Source organism: Eucalyptus grandis, chromosome 1, assembly GCF_016545825.1.
Source record: "Eucalyptus grandis isolate ANBG69807.140 chromosome 1, ASM1654582v1, whole genome shotgun sequence".
Taxonomy (NCBI): Eukaryota; Viridiplantae; Streptophyta; class Magnoliopsida; order Myrtales; family Myrtaceae; genus Eucalyptus; species Eucalyptus grandis.
The window spans coordinates 18,483,921-18,505,104 of NC_052612.1; the positions used below are offsets into that span (position 1 = coordinate 18,483,921).

Here is a 21,184-nt window from a genome sequence, read left to right on the forward strand (position 1 = left end):
TTCCGAAATAGGTCGGAACATAAATTTGATTATCATGCGCCCCCTTAGACATTTTGTCATGAGACGATTCATCACGACCAAGAATAGAGTACATGGTTTCCATGGCATTTTCTTCGGTCCTACTGTACAGGGCAATTTATTTGATAGCTACTTTGCAATCTTCTCTTGTTTAATATTTTTTGGGTTACAAAGAGGATCATGTTTTGGACAATTTTGGTCGTGAAACACAATATAGAACAGTGTTCCATAATGTCGAATTTTTGTAAGAGGTTGCCATTGTAAAACCCCGTCGGTAGCAAAAATTGACCTGTGACTTGCTTGGTCTGTACGTTAGTAGCGTACAATCACTTCTTCTTCTTTTTTTAAAGTACACCAGCTTTAGTTGATTCCTTGAAGTTAATTATAATTCTATAATTTACCAACATTTATTTTCTCAAGCCACTAGCCGTTAGGCTCTGTTTGGTAACGTTTCAATTTTTCAATTTTTCTGTTATTTTGTGCATTGGAATAGAAAAAGAATAGAAATTCGTTTAGGAAAATTAGTTTATTTTTTCTATTTCCTAAAATAGAAAAGTGGTTAGAAAATATATTTGAAACAGAAACAATAAGTTAAAAATTACTTCTTGTTCTTGGGAACAGTTTTTGAATAAATCATTTTCTTTCTTTTCTTTTTTCTTTTCCCTTTTCTTCTTCCTCCTCTACTAACCGGTTGCCATCACCTACCACTAGTCGCCAGCAACCGCTGCTGATCGTTGGTCTTTGGTCACTAGTTGCTCGTTTGCCGCGCGATTATCGATCACCGGTCACAGTGCCACCACCGAAGAAGAGAAGAAAAAATGAAAAATCTCAAAAAAATTAAAAAATTAAAGAAATTTTATGTCACAAAAAAATTTGTAGATCGTACCAAACACATTATTATTCTTTTTCTATTCTGAGAATAAAAATTTTATACAGTTACCAAATGCGTTCTTTTACTCGAAACCGCTCTTGGAAATGGAAATAAAAAAGACTATTCTTGAAAAAAATTATTCCCCAAAACAGAATGTTACTAAATATACCCTTAAAGTTACAAATTTAAAAAACAAAACAACCAACCTTAATTTGAGTCACTTAGCAATTTTTTTTTTCCGATTTACCAACCATTTTGATAGTTCATGAAATTTTGTTAAGTCAAATACAAACATAATAAACTTACCACATAAGAGTTTATTATTCTTCTATAAGAGTTAGTCGCTTCTAGATTGTAGGTTACTAAGACAGTTGTTGATTACTAAATAATCAAATAAAGGTTGGTAATTGAGTTAAATAAAGTTAATAATTTCACAAAAAAGTTTATGAGTTTAAATTCCACTGATAAATTCTTGTAATTACGGGAATAGTTGGTAATTTTGAAAAGAGTTGATAATTTATCTTATATTAAACTAAAAGGAAGAAAAAAAAGGAAGAAAAAGGAAAAAAGGCATAAGTAAAATGCTGGAAAATGGGCGTTATCTTTACCTAGAGGTATAAAGGATAGTATAAAGGAAAATAAAAAGAGGGAAAAATCTGGAAAGGTTTAAAATTTAAAGAAAGAAAATAAAAAGCGAACTGTAGGCGCAGGGAATTGATCCATCTTGCACATTGCACGCCAGACAAGTACCATGGCCCACCTCTACCGGTCCAAAGGATTATTACCGTACTTTCTCTCCCTCGTGCGACCTTCACCATACATAATGGAAACGCGTGTTAGTTGGTTAAAGGAGCATCGACGTTTCACCCATGACAAATTCTAACACTTTTCTCTTTTTCTATTGCATATTGATATAGTTGAAGGATTTCTTCCTTCTTTTTTGTTTAGTAGTGAGTTTTGCTATGTTAAGAGTGGTTTGATACAGTTTTTAAAGCTTTTATTATTTTGGATTGAGTAGTCAAGTGCCCAGTTAACTTCCAATAAGACTAGAAACCAAGAGCATAAGGAGAGGAGCAAACTCTCATCCTATCTAAAACAACACCCGATTATTAGATTTTCAATGTAATTAAATTGTCAAAATCTTACATTAACCGAAAGGGATCCTATTGAGTGATACATAAATAAAAATCAACCCTCCAATGAGCACCACATTGCTCTAGCTAATAAAAAAGCTCTATCTTCTCTTTCGGTGCAAGATTTTGACAATGTAACATGAAAGCTAGTTATCCTAATATTGACAAGTGCTAAAGAAACATCATTAAGTTGACATCTCTTTTTTAGACAACCTTAATAAAACTGAATGGAAATTCAACTTGATTGTGGCACGCTAAACTAAACCACCCCATGGTGCTCTCTACTCCTAAATGCTCGACTCGAGCGCTCACGACTGCCTAGACATTTGACAATGACTTTGCTCATCGATGATGCTCGCAATTGAAAGAAAACATGTCTATGGTATATAGGTGTTGCGAATTGGAGCATTAATGGCACAGTAAAAAACTCTATTTTGTGTTTTTTTCTCATTCGCAATAGAAAAGGACAACAAAAATAAATTAGAAAAAATAAAATACAAAAGAAACTAAGACCAAAACCAACAAACCAACAGTAGTTTGATTTTGACGAAGTAGCAGAACCAATGACCATGATCAAGAGAGATGCACAAACAAGTGAAGCTAGAGAAAAAGGAAGCTCGACTTTCAGTAGCCTTCACTAGCTCAATGATGTTTCCAACATGACTAATGATTCCTTAGAGAAATGGCAACTTCCTCTGGCGACAAGGGAGAGACCATCGACTCACAACATAGAGTTGTTCTCAGAGACAACGTGACCATATTTGTGACTATAACAAGCAAATGCCTATGGGGTACTCCTGAAGACGATGACACAAAAATGAAAATACCAAAATGTTATATCTTTACTTAATAATTTATCTTTAGAATGTGTTACAATCAAGTGGTATATATACCCGAACAATATATACAAGAAAGGAAGTAATCTAATGTAACAAGCAAATTAGTTATCTTAATCTAACAAGGAAATTCTAGGAGATAATCAAATGTCAAACCAAGATCCCTAATATCTAATAATATCTCTAATAAAAAAATCTTTTAAAAGGAAATTCTCTAATATTCATACATATAAAGCTCATAAAAATGAGGACATGTGCGGGAGGCATCCAGGAGATTTCGTGCGAAATGGACAATTTCAAGAACAGAGAAATGCAGCGGCGCGAGGAGGAAAACAGGGGATGCTTCGGCTTAGAAACAAAGAGCAGTCGAAGTAAACTTCTGCTGGTGGGGACGATTCTGTCTAGCGTTAACGTAAGTTGCGGGACTGATGATGTTACCTACTCTGTGGACTCATGTGTCGGGAATAGGAGTAGAAACGCGTTTGTGTCCGTTGGCATTTCTTTATTCGTTTGTGGAATTTTTGGTGTCAATTTATGTTACACTGGCTAGACCGAGAAAAATCAAACTTCAACGGAGAGGATATGACCAGCTTAGGGAATTGCTATACACGCTATGGTTAGTGATGAAAATATAGATAGTTAAATGGTGCCCAAATCCAAAGGGTGGTTTAGTATTAGGATGATCGAGATATTGTCCATTCTTGTTGCAGCCACTAGAGCCAAGATTGAATCAGAGATGGATATGGTTTTCATGTGAATGGTCCATTTTTTGGATTGGAGATATTCGACGAACAAAAGGTTGCTGAAAATTTCAAAAGTTCTCTAATAAAAGAAAGTGCTTTTTGTTCACTTGTTTAAGTTAGATAACAAATTGAAAATGAATTTTTTTTTCTATTGATTGATGATTGTTCTTTTGTTAATGTGTGCTTGTGTCTACTTAAGTGTTCCAACTATTTTAGTAATCTTGACTAGTCGGCAAATGGTTCTTATTAGCATACTCAATTTAATTATATCATAATTGTATTGTGTGTTTACATTGGGAACGTATCCGCTAAGGTTGACTTCCATAGTATATGTAAAGTAATATTTCATGACCAAATTTTCTTTGCTTTGCCACACTAAATAATGTCATCTTGCACAAAGTCACACAATACACAAGATTCTCTTTGAATGAATGTCCAGTGATAACCAAAACTAATTTCTAAATGGTGTTAGGAATATTTTTTAGCAGGTACATAAAAGAGGTCTAATCGATCAAATTGATATCAATATTTGAACTAGACTAGACAAATATATATATACTTGACTCAAACTCAATCTTGTAGAAGCTCGACTTTTTGGATCGAGTTTGACTCGTGATTTCTTCTTTTTTTTTAAGAAACTTGAAATGACTCGGTTGGATTTGACTTGGGTTATTATAAATGAGTTTTTGTGGGAGCTTGATTCAAGCTTGAGCTCAAATTTGAATTTCATAAAATTTGAATTGATGAGGCTTGGACTTGACTAAATCTCACACTTGAATTTGTAAATAATTTAGGCAATTTCAAGTAGCTTGTTGGTAAGAAGCAATTAAAACCTGATTTCAAAGAAGCATGTGAGAAAATGATAGGAAATCACATAATCGTTTCAATCTTGAGTGTCATGTATTTCAATCTTGTTAATTTTTTCTTCAAATTGGGTTAAATATATTTTTAATGTTCTAATTCTTAATATTTGTGCGATTGTGTCCTCAAGAAGGCAATCCATTACCACTTGGGAAAATGTCACAAATGGTCCCTATATTATTACTTAATGTGCAATTTGGTCCCTGAACTTTCAACCGGCTCAATTTAATTCCTGAACTATTGATAAATGTCCGATTTGGTCTCTGAACTTTCGATCGACTCAATTTAGTCCTTGAACTATTGATAAATGTCCGATTTAGTCTTTCGTTACTATTTTTCCTCTTCTTTTTTTTTTTTGGCTTTTTCTCTCTTCTCTCCGCCGGCTTCGGTGGAGGGAAGTCGGGGTCCAAAGTGAGGGTCGCCGGCGAGAGGGAAGAGAGAAGAAGCAAAAAAAAAAAAAAAAGTAACGAAAGACTAAATCGGACATTTATCAATAGTTCGAGGACCAAATTGAGCCGTTCAAAGTTTAGGATCAAATCGGACATTTATCAATAGTTCAGGAATCAAATTGAGCCAATCGAAAGTTCATGGACCAAATTGCACATTGAATAATAGTATAGGGACCATTTGTGACATTTTCCCTTACCACTTCGGTGGATAGTTGGAGTCCACCATGACCGCTTCTCCGAAAGTCAAGCCTATGATAAGTTCTTCAAATTTTCTAACCATCACCAATCATCACTGGTGGTGGCTGCAGCCACGAAATCCTCCACCCTTTCTCGCATCTCTCACTTTTCCACCTTTGTCTTCTACATTTTACTTTCTTATTTTTCCTAAAATAAAACTAGTTTCTTTTTACTTATTTCACTTCGAAAATTACTGAGAAAAATCGCAACACTGCGCAATAAAAATACTAAGGATGTCAGGTTCCATATTGGCTCTACCTACATGACCGAGTAATTTAGGTGAGTGGCCATATACCACTGGAACAATTGGCACATGAAATGGAGGGAATCGGGCGCGAGTACTTTGGCAACCCTTGGTCCAGCTACTACTACTTACGTTCTCTTTGTTCTTACTGTCATTAAAGCCTTCTTTGCTACTTACATATTTTATCATTCCAAGAATTAACCAACCTCAACAACTCAATTTCAAAGACATAATTAGAAAAATCTTCTTAGACCAATAAATTTGTAACATGCTCGGTTTCATTTTTTTTATATCACTTCGGTTGCTACTCGTAATTGGCTAGATTGCTTAAAACTTGCATTTTCTTTGCTGTGCTACCACATGGAACTAGTCCAAGACAGACGAAGAGGATCATAAAAACGCTAGGATTTGATATTTTTAGAAAACTTACAAAATGTTATTGCAGCCAATCGAAATTAGCAAACCATATTTTTCATACAACATGACAGTTGACTTGAAAGCAACAGTAATCACTAGTCAAACCAACGATGCAGTGAACCAGTCAAACTGGATCTAACCTTTAAGCCCATGAAATGGGCTGGAATTTGAAAACCTTTCGGGATTGAAATTTTCAAACCGAAAATTTCCGTGCACCTTCTAAGAGTAAGAGCTGGGAAGATAACACAATTTGGTGGGCACATGTGTGAAGAATCTTTATTTTGTCTAAAGTTGAAGAACTTTTATGATTGAGAGACTTTCCGGCAATAGACAATAACAGAGAGGAAAAACAATTGAACTTATTCCAATAAAGCATGATGACCAACCATATGCAATAGCTTTCAGTTGACATGACTAGAGAATGCAAAATTGTTGTTTAAGTGAGGTTCTCGATTCGGTGATTTATAAAATTCCGTTCACGAATAGAACAAGTGCATCGTAAAGAATTTTTATTTTATCCAAATGTAAAGAATGTTTCTAATTGACAGACTTTCCGACAGTAGGCAATTATGGAAAGGATAGACAATTGAACTTACTCCAATAAAACATAATGACCAAACTTCACGAAATAGCTAGAGAATGCTAAATTGTCGTTTAAGTGAGCTCCCTGATTCAGCAATTTATAAAATGTAGTCAACCAGGTCCAACTTCAAGCCCATGAACTGAGCAGGAATTTGAAAACCTTTCAGGATTGGAATTTTCAAACTGAAAATTTCCATCCACCTTCTTAGAAAAAGCTGGGAAGTCCTTTGGTCCAGTTTGGCGGCCAGTACATGGCGAGTACACACCTTCTTAGAAAACTATGGAGAGGAAAAACATTGAACTTACTAACTACAATCAAGCATAACGACTAGTTGTTTTCAATTGACTCGACTAAGAATGCAAAATTGTCCTTTCAGCACAGCTCCTCAATCTGGTGATTTATAAAATTCTGTTGACGAATAAAATAGAAATTTTTTTGTGGACTGTAATTATGTAATGTTGATAATAAATTCGAAATACCGATAACTCATTTGTAATCAATGATGGAATGACAATTTACCATCAACAGACTCAATATTATATTTCCAATTTCTTTTTTAGATTTTACAAATAGATGCGTAAGTATATGTTGCCAATGAAATAACAATTTGATCGTCCACAAATCTAATAGTTGATTGACGCTAACTTTTATATTTTACAAGTGGGTGCGCAATTGTTAAGTCACCAATTAAATAACAATCTTACAATCCACAAACTCAATATTAGAAAACCATTTACTTTGATGAGATTTATTTTAAGTGGTAACTATATAAGTAGAACATTGACAATTATAATTCACTAATATTGTTGCAAATATCATCAATATACATTGTTATTTGAAATTTCATGAATGGTATTACAAATTTACTATTGAAAGGAAAATTGTTCTATTTGGGCTTGATGTAAGGTTAAACACTTGTTTGTGATTATAAATGACTCATCATAATCAAAAACAAGAAAACAGCCGCCCTTCCCTTGTCTCGATGTAGCAAGTATCCTCTTGGAGGGGTAGTCACAAGCTCGAAAAGCAAAGGAATGATTTTAATGTTGCATTTGTTCCATTGAAAACACAAAACTTAGAATACATTTTTTCAAGATATAATCTTTTGTGTTGCTTATCAAAATAAGTGAATAAAATATCTTTCTATCACAAACGAAAATAGTTAGGCGTAACTTGCTATCGATCATAAAAACATTTTATGTTGATTAACTTTTCTAACTAATATAACCAATAATTTTTCGAAAAAAAATACTTTTCACATCTTGAATTTATCTTAAAACAAATGCGTCTTGATTTCAAACAATATTACAAGCTCTGACGCCATTACAGAGCATTGTTTGTGATAGTTTTTTTTTTTTTGGTCGAACATTGTTTGTGATAGTTACGTTGCAATTTTCTCTTGTTTTCTGGGCTACAAAGAGGAAAAAAATTTTGGATACCATCGCAACGCTCATGAGCGCGGTTGAAAACTTGGCTGAAACCGCTTTTAATCGTCACCGACCAGCCCATCCCCCTCGTTGCACACACACACACACTCTCTCAGTCGAGATATTGCTCGAGGCCGTGAGAACTCCTATGGCACGAGCCTGAAGCCCAGGGTGGCTGCCCAACCCTTTGGGATAGAGCTCACATCCATTGAAGCTCTGCCCGAACAGCTCATGGGCATCCATGGCTGCAGCCATAGGACCCAATCTGGTCCACAGGTTGGGGTCGTCCAACCTCAATCTGGACTAGATTCTAGGCAGTAGCCAATAGCCATCACTGGGCCCATAATTGGGGTTTGGGTGATGCTCACGAACGACTCTTCAAGAGACGATCTTAGGTAACGATCCCTCTTAGGCAATGATCTGAGGAAGATGATTCTATAATTCAACCATTTTCAATATTTTCATTGGCACTTAATAGTTTTTTCATCCCTTAAAACTCTGGTTTACTTTACAACGTATTTTGGCCAACAATATTTTAGTTTTTAATTTGTTATTTTTTATTAATTTTAAGAACAAATTAAAGCGCCAGCATCATCCGCTATAGAAAATGATAATGACGGTCACTTTCGTCTCTCGAGTAACTCTGTCATATTTTCGGGACATTTGGTGAGGCATTTTTATCCCCTGAAAATGTGTACATGATATTTCTAGGGATTTGGCCTGACATTTAAATTAGAAGAAATTTTACATACTTAAGAGAAATGATTTTATAGACAAATATTAATTTTGTTTTAAGCATTACCAAAGGAGATGGTAGAAATCCGACTTCCAAGCCTTCAACAATCTCTAAAAGTAAAATACCGACCAGGACTTCTCAACTGTTCAACGATAAAAACGGATCAGGTGATTAGTGATTGATCAGAATGAAACTAGTGGATTCTCAGTTGACTTTTACTATATTGCATTATGTACAGCTGACAATACCTCATCACAAGCATCTTTTGCTAATTATAATTCGCTCTCTTATCTTCATATACAAAACAATAGCAAACTCTATCAACTACAAACAAGTGACATGAGGATGATGAGCGAACTCGTCACCTCTTGGCCCTATGAGGCAAAAAACCACAGCTACTATACATTATCCTCGGCTGCTGCCAAGCACCTCTGAAACACTCCAGCCACTAATCCGAAAGGAAATCTAACTCGTTGGGCAAAGTAACTCTTTTTCGCAATAGGGACTCAATCGTTGGACATTTCCTCTTTCTCCCACCTCTGGGCCTAGATCGAAATTGCTCATCTAACTCCTCAAAATCACCCTGAAGCCAAGGAGCCAAATTGATAGGTATAGGATCATCCAAACCTCATGTAGTAAAAAGCTGGATTTCAAAAGAGCAGTAAAATTGAATTTCAATATTTGAGAGGATAAGAGAATGGGGCTCACCGGAGTGTAAACATGGCAACCAGTTTTCTCATGATGGTCTCTCACGTGCTTATACGCAAACTTCCTGCCACAATCCTTATGGCCGCATACAAATGGCCTCACCTCAAGATGAACAGCCTTCACATGCTAACGTAAATTTGATTTCTGTCAACAAGAAAAAACATCGGCTAATGTACACTCACCAGCCACCCAATAAATGACCTCAAGCTTCAAAGTTCCAAACAATTATATTCCATGGCCAGCCAGAATCTACTTAGTAGGTGACTACATCTTACTATTGAAAAAATGCGGAGACAACCCTCAACATCACATCTGAATGCTTCTGAATCAACCGAATTTTTCTTCTCATGCGTGCAGAGATGCCGTTGGATATTCTTCCTCAACTGCTTAGTCCCACATATGTCGCAATTGACTAATTGGTGAGCTGACCACATGTGCTCCTTCAGATAGTCAACATTGCTGAAGTATTTCATGCACTCACAACAAAAAGCCTCCACAGTCTCCAGTTTGACTGCAGCAGTTGAAATGACATTATTATTGAATGGCACGTTAAACAGCTCATAGATATCATTCGGCTTCACCAAGAAATCTTCATTATTAAGTGACTTACCGTGAGAATCCTCATGCTTTCACAACTTCGATGCAAACTTGAAAACCTTCCCACACCCAACCTTCGGACAAACATGTTGCTTTAGACTCTTACGTTCACCAGACGTTGGTGGTTCCTCATCATTGTGAATTTCATTCAAGTGCCTCTTCATGTTCCCTTGATATGCAAATGACTTATCGCAACCATCAACAAGACAACTGAAAATCTTGCCTTTATGTTGGAGAAAGTGACAAGCCAAATGGTCTTTTCTCCTATAGCTGGCAGGGCAATCCTCTATAGAACACTTGAAAGGCCTTTGCAAATGAATTTAGCATATTGACACATAGATACAAAGCATACCGAGTCTCTAGATATCAATAGAAGAAGTAAAAAAACAAACAATGCTTCAAACCTCAAAATAGAACATGCGTGACCGAGGCTGACTTGATGGATCTTCTCAGGTGGTCCCCCAACCTGATACTAGTCCAATCAAGATACAAGATTGCAGCCTCTTGCATTTTGGAGTTCTTTTCGGTGGGATCCAATGCTTCACGCCATTATCATATCATAATCAGATGAGCCAACATACTTTATCTTGCAAGGTCTTGATTTCAGCATAGGCAAACTCGCAGTAGACAAATGAAAAAGAACAAAACAGCTTCGATTTTCAACCAAAATTAGAACTTTTTTATCTTAGAAATCTATCTTTGACACCAGACCACACGAAAAGATTAATGCTTTCTCATGGGTGCTTCGATATGATGATGCTTCACAAATTCACGGCATCACCATTCCACAGCCCAGAAAAATCATGTACATCCCCAACGATAATATCTGAATTGCCGTTTCTGACACCTCATCAGAAGTTACAAATGTGAAAATCTTAAGAGCAAAGACCGAGCAGTGTACATCAAAACTGTCTGTTCAACAAGACCGGTGCGACTGTAATCTGAACCCTCCACTTTACAAACTGTACCTCGCCGCAGACCACCTCCATGACAGGCGTAATCTAATCGAAACTTGACTAAGATTTTCAAAGAACTTGCTTTCATGTTGCATCATCAATAACAAAACAGAGAGCTCAATATACCTCGAGCGAATGGCCCTGCATATGCTGCCTCGAGTACGCAGGTTTCTTAAACGTGGCGCCGCATTCTTCGCAGGTATAATTAGCTCTCGCTTCCTCCTTCCACTCGACCCCTTGAGCCATTGCCACTTCCACCTTATCCTGATAAAGACCAAACCAACACGAAAACATTCAAACGCGAGCAAATTCCGCAACCGCAAAACCAGCAATTGCCGATCGAACTAATCAAATCGTAGCACCAGAACTCGCGGCTCGAAACGAACCGAGCCGCTTACGAAGCATCGGAAGGCGACGAAGCGAGGAGAACTGACCTGGTGGTGCGACTGGATGTGGGAAGTGATGAGGGACTTCTTGGACCTGCAGATCCCGCAGTACTCGCAGTAGTACCGCCTTATGTCCCTGAACACAGGACCTGCTTTATCGCAGCTCTCTTCTTCCCCCATCTCTCCCGCGCCCGCTCTCGCCGATGTTGCAGAACGGAGCTCTAACCCAACCAAATGGAGGAGTCGTTCTGGGCCCAACTTGGCCGGGTCCAAAGCCGTGATAGGAATAGGCCTAAATTAGGCCCAGCCCAATAAGCTCGGAACGTGAAGATTTACAGAGAGCGACGCTGAGGTTTTCGTTGCAGAGATTGCTGAGGGAGATTTTTCGCGATGGAGATGGAGGTTGACGACGGTTCGGAAGCACGAGGTAACGAGAAAGTTCTCGAGTCGTTTCTTGCATTATTGGAGATGTTCGAGGGTTGCTCAGCTCTAACACCTTCGAAATTTTTTCTTTCCTTCTTCTGGTGCTCGTCGTCGTGGGTGTTCGGAAGTGGAGGAGAAGGGGAAACGAATGGGTGTTCGGAAGGGAAAAACTTAAATGCACCCGGTAGTGGCAAGTCCACCTTCTGCGACGCCGTCGGCGGCGCTTCTCGGAGGCCCTGGGTCCGCATTTGTCAGGTCCGTCTCTCTCGCACCCCATTCGTTTGATGAAATGCTTCGCTGGGCCTGGCTCTTTATTTACGCTGTGGAAGGTTAGCCTTTCCCTCTTTCGTGCGCTCGTGGTGCTTTTGGGTTAAGTAGGTTTGTTCTGCTTCCCTTCCTGGAGTCTTTGTAAATGGGTATCGCTGAAATTCTTGTTGTTTCTTTGTCGCTTGTAATGTCCACAGGTTCTTGCTTTTAAGTTTTTCCATGGTGAGATTAGAGTGTTGTAGGCTTTTGCGCGAGATGGTCAATACCCATTACTTTCCGTTTGTTCTTTGCAGGACCCAATTGGAAATGGGAAAAGCCGGGACGAAGGCTTAGTGCGTCAAGAGTGCCTTCAATGCGTTGAAGGATGGTAAAGAGCGTCTTCCTCGACAGACAGCAAGTAGGAAAATCAAATCAGATTTTCTATAATAAGCAAAAAATATTTTCAAATTCATTCTCAAGTTTTAACTAAACACCGGAAATCATTACCATTTTCAAAAATACCACATTTTTTATGAAATAAATGGAGCCTCAGATTTAAAAAAATTTAAAAATTTATCCATTAAATTTGTAATTGTATTGAAGTGTTTTAACAATATAATTTTTTTGTTAAATCATAAGAAACAAGTTTTTCTAGATTTGATTAAATAGAGAAGTGTTTTACAATATGAGTCAAGTCGGATGCAAGTTGGGTTGGGTATGAGTCAATAAATTTACATTGCTAATAAATGGGTTATAAACGGGTTAATAAATTAATTTGGATTGGATTATTTATGACTCAACCTAAACCCAACCCAACTCACTTGTTTGACAAGTCTAACCATTTGTAATTAGTGATGAAATAGTAATTTTACCAACTGACAAACTCACCGGTATATTATCACTTATTTTAAGATTTTAGAAATGGATGAGTAGGTAAATGTTACCAACAGAATAATAGTTTTATTATGCGCAAATCCAATAATATACTGGCACTTTTTTTTAAAAAAAAATTTTACAAGTGGGTGCATGGCTATTTATAGTTTACCAATGAAATAACAATATTATTGTCCACAAACCCAACAATAGAAAACCAATTATCGTGTTGTGATTTAGTTTTGAGTAGTAAATACATGAGTGGAACATTTATGGTTATAAGTCACTAATATTGTTGCAAAATTACTATTGAAAGGAACATTACTCTCTATGGGCCAAACAAAATGTTAAACACTTTTCCATGATTAATAAATGACTCATCATGATCAAGAACGAAAACATTCTTTGTCTCAAAATGGCGAGTTTCCTCTTGGAATGGTGCTTGCAATTTCAAAGAACAAAGGAATTATTTTAAGGGTGCATATGTTTCACTAGAAAACTCAAAATAAGAAATAATCCTTTGCATTGCTTATAAAAATGAAGGAACAAAAAATATTTTCATCACTCACCAAAATAATTAGACATAAATTGTTGTTGATAACGAAAATATTTTCTTTTGATTAACTTCTTGCAGTGATATAACCAATCATTTTTCGAGAATTATTTTTAAACTCTTAAAGTTTTCGTAGAATTTCAAACAAGAGTACAAGCTCCAAAGGCATTTTCCTTTTGTGCTACTTTTACAAGGCATCGTTTGTGATAAGCTACTTTGCAATTTCCTCTTGTTTTCTGGGCTACTGAGAGGATTAAGTTACTTCGGCCCTAAAAAAAAAAAAAAAAAGAGCTTATGTTTCGGGAAACAAGATGCGGAACACCATCGGCCATGGCTCATGAATGCAGTGAATAACTTCGTTGAAACCGCTCTCAATTGTCATCAACAATCTTGCAGTGGTTGCAAAGCCCTCTGGGAGAAAGCTCACATGTATTCAAGCTCTGCATGAAGAGCTCGTGGGCATCCATGGCTGCAACCATGGGAATCGATCTCGTCCAGAAGGTAGGGGCATCCGGTAACCATCGCTAGGCTCATACACGAGGTTTGCGGCAGTAACCACTTTTAACTCTTTCAAGGGATGATCTTAGGCAATGATATGAGGAAGACGATTCTATAATTCAACGTATTTTAGTATTTCAGTATTTTTTAGTTTTTAATTCCTTAAAACTCTGGTTTACTTTCCAATATATTTTGGCCAACGTCATTTAGTTCTTAATTTGTTAATTTTAAAATTTTAAGAATTACTTATAGTGCCGCGTCAATATACCGCATAAGCACCATTGACTATGTCATCCACCATAAAGAATAATTTTACATGGAAACAATGATGACGGTCGATTTCGCCCCTCAAATAAAACTTATGTGATTTTTTTTCGGGACATCTAGTGAAGTCACTTTTATTCCCCAAGGAAAAAGAAAAAAAAATCTTCCTCGGAGTTTGGCTTGACATTTCAAATCAAAATAAGAAATCCTACCTACTTAAGAGAGATGGATGAATATTATAAACAATTATTAATTTTCTTTTAAGTATTACAAAAGGAGATGGTAGAAATCCAACTTCCTAGCCTTTAACAATCTCGGGAAGAAAAATATCAATCATCACTTTTCAATTGTTCAATGATAAAAATGGATCAGGTGAACAGTGACATATCAATATGAAACCAAAGGATTTTCAATTGAATTATACTATATTTCTTTTCATGCGTGCGGAGATGTTGTTGGATATTCTTGCTTGACTACTTAGTCCCACATATGTCGCAATTGATTAATTGATGAGCCTACCACTTGTGCTCCTTCAGATAGACAACATTGCTGAAGTATTTCACGAAGTTACAACAGAAAGCCTCCACAATCTCTAGTTTAACCATAGCAATTGAAGAAGAAGAGAGAGGGAAGAAGAATAAAAATAAAAATAAAAATAAAAAAGAGAAAAAAAAAAAAAATGAGTTGACTTGATTCGGAATTGCTTCCGAGAATAAAAATCAACTTTTTTTTAACTTTTCGATTATGTTCCAAATCTACTTCCGGAAACAAAAAGATAGAAAATTATTCCGAAAGTAAAAATTTTACTAAACGAATTTCTGTTTTAGATATACTCTCAAGAACAAAATAATAGAAATTTTTATTATTTGGTCAGTTGCCAAACGCATCCTAAACAATTGATGGCCATGTGCCAACGAATGAGAGGGCGAGAACGGGCGAGGCCTTGGCTCTGATTCGTTGTGGAGACTTTCCACAAAAGAATAACAAAAGAAAAAAAAAAAAAAAAGTGAAATATTGTTTTTTTTTTGGTAAAGAAAAGTGAAATATTGTTGGAACCTAGACGTTCTAGAAAATTGGGTAGTGTCATTGGGCCCGGGGCATGTCGTAGCTATTGGTGAGGTAGTGGACAACGCATTTGCAAATCACTTGCATTTATCCAAAACAATTTTACTACAAAATATACTTATATATATACGCAAAATCCAAATGTGTTAATTATTTCAATATAATTTTTTCCATCCAAAAAAATTATTTCAATATAATTTCAAATTTAAAGAGTTGAAACCTTTCCAAAGTAATGTGTATCCAAACATAAATATTTTCCAAATATCAATTCATCATGTCCTTGTAGTGTGGTAGTTTGACCCATATCTCATCCCAGTTACAACTTACAAGCATGTATTAATAAAAAACAAACTTAATACATTTTGTCTAAATTAAGATATCGCTGTCTTAAGTAATTTCATCAAAAAATCATCAAGAGGCGAAGTGAACTCAAAAATTAATTTGAGAAAACTATAATGCAAGATATTTAATTTGTCAATCTTGCTCTTTAGAAAATTGGGAAAAGGATGAAGAAACCAAACAAAACAGTAGCAAATTAGTGAACCTGTGCTAAGTCTTTTATATCATATTTTGTTTCATTTCTTCTTTGTTTTGTTGAGAAATGTAAAAGAAATTTGATGTCTAAAGGGAATTGATACAATAAGACAATAAGGATGCGTTTGTTAACCATTCTACTCTTGAGAATAATTTCTAATCAAAAATGATTTTTTTTTTCTGTTCCTATGAACAATTTTTAAGCATTTTAAGCCGTTTGGTAATTGTCTAAAATTTTTATTCCTGAAATAGAATTGTGTTTGGTACTCTTCTAAAAATTTCTAATCCAAATAATTTTCTTTTAATTTTTTAAATAATTTTATTACTTTTTTCTTTTCTTTCTCTTCTTCTTCTTCGAGGGTTGCCAGTTGCTGGCCGAGCCTTGGCTTGGGAAGTAACCTTGCTCAGATCGAGTGAGGTCGAGCTCATCTAGCAACCAGTGGGGCTCAACTCATGGTGGCTTGGCGAGCCTCGCTGATGGCCGAGGGAGGCCCAGGTGAGGCCTGCCTTGCTGGTGACTGGGCGTGCCTCTGGTGACTAGTAGTAGTGGATGACGGTAGCAGTAACGGCAACGGTTGAAGAAGAAGAGAGAGGGAAGAAGAACAAGAAGAAAGAAGAGAAAATAGAAAAAAAAATGGATTGGCTTGATTCTGAAATTGTCCTCGGGAACAAAAAATCAACTTTTATTTTTACTTCTCTCGATTCTATTCTAAATCTACTTTTGGGAACAAAAAAATATAAATTTGTTCCCAGAAATAAAAATTTTACCAAACTCATTTATGTTTCAAATCTATTCTCAAGAGCAAAAGAACATAAATTATTATTATTTGGCAAGTTACTAAACGCAGCCTAAGGAAATTGATCTTATGTGAGTAAGAGCGACAAGCGAGTGATCAAATTTTTAGCAAACGCCCTTGTGGGTTGAAAGAAAATATGACCTTTTTATATTCAGAAAAAATGACGGGCTCCTCATATTTTATAGGTTTTTCTTTTGTACGTAAAATTTTCTCTATCTTGAAACAAATCCCCACAGGTAAAAGGACTTTGATTGTCTCTGTTTCAAATTTCAACTTCAACTTTCAAAAATTGATTTGTTGGAGTCCTTCAACCCACAGAACCTAATCCTTCTTCAGCCGCCTCCGATCATCAATTTTAACGCCTCCTTATGAGCAGGTTTCCAAACATTCAAATCTATACTATATCAAGTAAAGTGAAAGTGCAACAGAAACTATGAATAAACTAAAAGTCACTCTAATCAAATAGACATTGAGTTACATGTTAGCTCCACATACCGTTGAAATCTAGAGCGAGTACAGAGTCCGATTCAACGAGAACCAGTTTGAATCAGTTTTTTAAGCTTATTATTAAAGAAAAAGAAATTTGTACTCACAAGGCTTGTGAATCAGGTCTTTTAAGCTTTATTATTAGCGAAAAATAAATTTGTACTCACAAGATTTGAACCATGGTTTTCAATGTGAATAAATATTTGCATAACCACTTGACCAAACTAACATTCGTGAAAAGAAATAACAATTTTTTTTTTTTTTTATAATCTAGTTTAAACATTTTCCCAAAATGAAGGAAAGTGGTAATTTCCCAAGTAGAAGTGGACGATGCAGGATCTAGCAGTCCCTGACCCAATCAGTTTGGTTTCCGCGGGGATTATAGAATCAATTTTAGGCTACAGGTCACATTATTATGAAGTTTTTTTTTTTCATCAATGCATAACGAAGTCAACAGAATGTAAAGGGAATTGAGGATCACGAGTTCTTGAATTTAAATAGATTTTAAAGTTGAGTATGTGATAGCGGAGACAGACGAGTTCTTGAATTTAAATAGATTGTAAAGTTGAGTATGTGATAGCGGAGACAGGCGTCATAGCCAATGGCTAGTTTAAGGGTTAGGACTTTTTTGGTTAGTGACTAATTTGGTAGTGACTAGTGTTCTTTGGGTGCTTTTTATAGGAGGCGTAAATTAGTCTTTGAACTTGGTGGTTATGTTATGTCTTGGGTTGCAATTGCAAACTAGACGATGCACATCGATACCCATGTAAAAAGTCCTGATCCTTAAGAGAAATGGGATAATGACTCAATAATGCACAGCAATGTTGTCGCCCTTTCCTCTTTCCATGTCTAAAACATTTAATGGCCATACAGTGCACAATACTGGTTTTTTTTTCCTCAATCATATGAAATGAATGCAAATTGATGGTCGCCCTATCTAGACATTGGCTCATGCCGCCGGTCTCTCTCTGGCGACTGTGACGCGACCATTGCCACTTGCAAACCATGCACACAAAACACAAACAAACGCGCGCGTGCGACTAATCACAATAGCACACGTCTTGGGATTGTCAATTTTGAAGGTGTGGCAAACCCGGGTTTTTACATCCTTTTAGCTCGTCAGAAAATGTGCAAAGAGGCCCTCACCAGCCTTTTTTTAGCTGATATTGGCGCTCCATATGATCAGTTTTTGCTACATCAGTTGTGCCCTTCAGTAAAGCTTGAGAGAATCACTATCATGATGAAGGACCTGATTGTATAAACAAATCAAGTTGAAGACTGGACACATTAATCAGGTAAAAAATAATGGAGTTAATTGTGTAAATAGATTAATGGCCCCAATCGCGCATTTCACATCAGTTTGGGGAAGGGACGCAACCTTGAAGATGAGCTTTTTGGACCCAGAACTGAAATGGCCCTTTGAAATGTCCCTAGACATGGTAAATTTCAACTTCCAAATATAATTGGGTATGCAAATTGCAAGCTATCCATGAGACATGCAGAAGAATCTCTCTCTCTCTCTCTCTCTCTCTCTCTCTCTCTCTCTCTCTCTCTCTCTCTCTCTCTCTCTCTCTCTCTCTCTCATCTATCTATCTATCTAATTGAGTCATATGCTTTGTCGCCCTTCAATCACAATGCCAATTGGTACATCTTGCCTTTTTCACTTTAAATATATTATATTTTTTCCGATAAGTTTTTTTCCATTTCACATAGGAGCAATAAAAATATTACAGAGACTTACCTAAAAAAAAAAAAAAATATTACAGAGTGAAATTAATACCTAATTAAAACAATAAATTAAAGAAAATTTGCTAGCATTATTCTTTTTAACTCTAGAAGGGAGATTGTTAAAAAAAAAAAAACAAAGATTTGATTTTTATCTAATTAAAAGCCTAATTTGGAAGCTCATGAGTAGTGTCATGTTAGGCCTACAAGTCCACTTCATCCTCCATCCTGGATTGCTGGGAAGTAGAAAGTGAGGGTTCAAGATGAAAGGTTGAATACTCCCACGGGAAAGCCCCTTTTGTTGAATGGCATTGTTTGACTTTGCAATCACTTTCAAAAATCACTTGATGCCAATGGAAATCAGCAAATTTGCAAGCGAGAAGAAGAGTCGTAGCTCTGCTTCCATCAACGAGTTTTGTCTTCCACGTCATATCCACGCTTGGATAATTGAGCCTCTCCCTAATTGTGCAATTATACATATGGGCCATTTGCTATCCTTCTTTTCAGCATCTACATTGAACTTCAACTCTTGATCTAATGGTCGAGTCAGGAGTTTGTCCTTTCCTTTAGAGAATTGGTTTCCTTGCTTAACTCAACTCCATTCCCATCCATAAGCATGTTTGAAAATTCCATAAAATCTTGTATGACAAGCTTGACCACCTAGAAAAGATTTGGAATAGTTTGATCATGTGATGTTGCATTCCTACAACACCACCTTTGAGTTCAAAGAAAAGAAATATTTGTGTGACTGTCCTTAATCTACTGTGAGAAGATAGTCTATAAGGGCCCATTTGTTTGCATTTTTTTTTTGAACACTTTTTCTGTTCTTATGTTCCTGAGAACAAAAAAGGAACCGCGTTTGGGTGCGTTTCTGTTCCTTTTTGTTCTTTCGTTTCCACAAACAAAAAAGAAATAGAAATAAGAGACAATAAATTTGTGTTTCTTATTTCTGAAACATATTTGAAGAACAAAAAAGGAACAAAATCGTGTTCCTTTTCTATTTCTTGCTCAGCCCTTCGAACACCGCCTCTTCTCCTGCGAGCCTCGTCTCCAAACAGGCTTCGGTCGGCGGCCGATCGTCCGGCTTCGGAAGCCGGTCTCCCCGCTCGCTCGGCTTTGTTGACTCGCCGCTCCTAGTAGTCGTCGTCGTCGTCGCCGTCGCCGTCGTCGCTTCAAGGAGAACGAAGCACCCCACCTTCGACGCTCGAGATTCGCCATCAAAGCCTTCTCAGAAATCCTCAAGCTCCTCTCGCTAGCTCGGCCATTTTCGGTGCTCGCGACGCCTTCGCCGCGTGATCTTCAGCTGCTACGGCGGTTTCCCCCGCCGGCTCCGGAGAGACGATGGTGAGCAAGTTCCGCGACTTCCGGTGGTTCCTCCTCCTCGCCGCGGCGTGGCGTTGATCCACATCCAGGTGATTCCTTGGTCCCGATTCTCACGCGATCTGGAATTTTTGCGGTTTTGTGTGACCAATCCACGTGCATATGTGCTCGCGGCTGCTTTTGTGTGGTTTTGTAGGTTTTTGTTGTTCGCTTCTTTCTTAAACGCCATTTCGCGTGTAAAATAGAAGACTGATGCGAATAAATGGAACAAAAGTTGTTTCGTCTGCTGAATTTTCAGTTTGCTAATGCTGATGGACTGAAAATGCGGGCGAATTCAATTGCACCTTTATCTTAGCTTATGTATTTTGACCAGAGATTCTGTTCCTTTTGCGCGTGCTTGCATCGGTCGCTGAACTAAAGTAATTTACAAAATCATGCGAGATAGAAGGACTAAGGCTTCTTTCCTAACATGTGAAAGAAGTGTTCGATGTAGAACAAATGAGAAGGGGTTGATAGCACTAGATTGTCTACTCCTAGTAAAGATGTAGAAAATTATAGTGGTTGTGGGCTGTCTATTAATTGCAGAAAGTCTCGTAACTATAGAATAGCGTGATTTTAGATGTTCGTTGCCTTCGTGCTTTCTGTTGTGGGGTTACTTTGTAGGAATTTTGCTTTGATGACCATGGACATGTGGTACTTTAGGAATTTCAGCAGGAAAATTAAGAGATGCTTTGATTCAAGAGGCAAAATATGGGTCCATTAACTCAGGTATTTGATGCTGTAGCTGTAGTACTTTTGGTGAAACTCGTTTTTCTTTCCTCTGCTGGTCTGGTTTCTAGTAAAGGACAGGACATCTTATGATTGAGTACAAAATTGTATGGCCTTGTGCCCCATTCATAAATTTTAACTCATCAAGTTACCATCAAGAATTATAGTAATCCAATCCTAAAACATACTAATTTTCTATAACCACACTTAAACTATCTTTTTTGTCGATTCACCTTCAATTGCTGCCTTTTTAGCCCTTTAGCTCTCCAATTTCATGTATAAACTGTTGTTCGATGGTTAGGGAGATGCTTATCTTTTGATTATCACAAACAGATATCCAAAACGGTTCTTGGCCAGGAAAAAGGATTTGTGCTAAACTTTTCTTTTCTCCGTTTCAGTTAAATCTTTCAGTTCAGTTTCTTCCCCAACA

General features: G+C 36.9%; 1 protein-coding gene across 1 annotated transcript in view; it reads right to left on the reverse strand.

Moving 5' to 3' along the window:
• LOC120286208 (transcription factor IIIA-like) overlaps positions 1–11,409 on the reverse strand; it is a 44,831-nt gene extending 33,422 nt beyond the window's left edge. The window contains exon 1 of the mRNA XM_039310517.1: positions 11,251–11,409. Within this exon, the coding sequence (XP_039166451.1) occupies positions 11,251–11,382 (132 nt within the window). The 5' untranslated portion in view covers positions 11,383–11,409. The remainder of the gene's footprint in view (positions 1–11,250) is intronic.
• Positions 11,410–21,184: the final 9,775 nt, after the last annotated feature.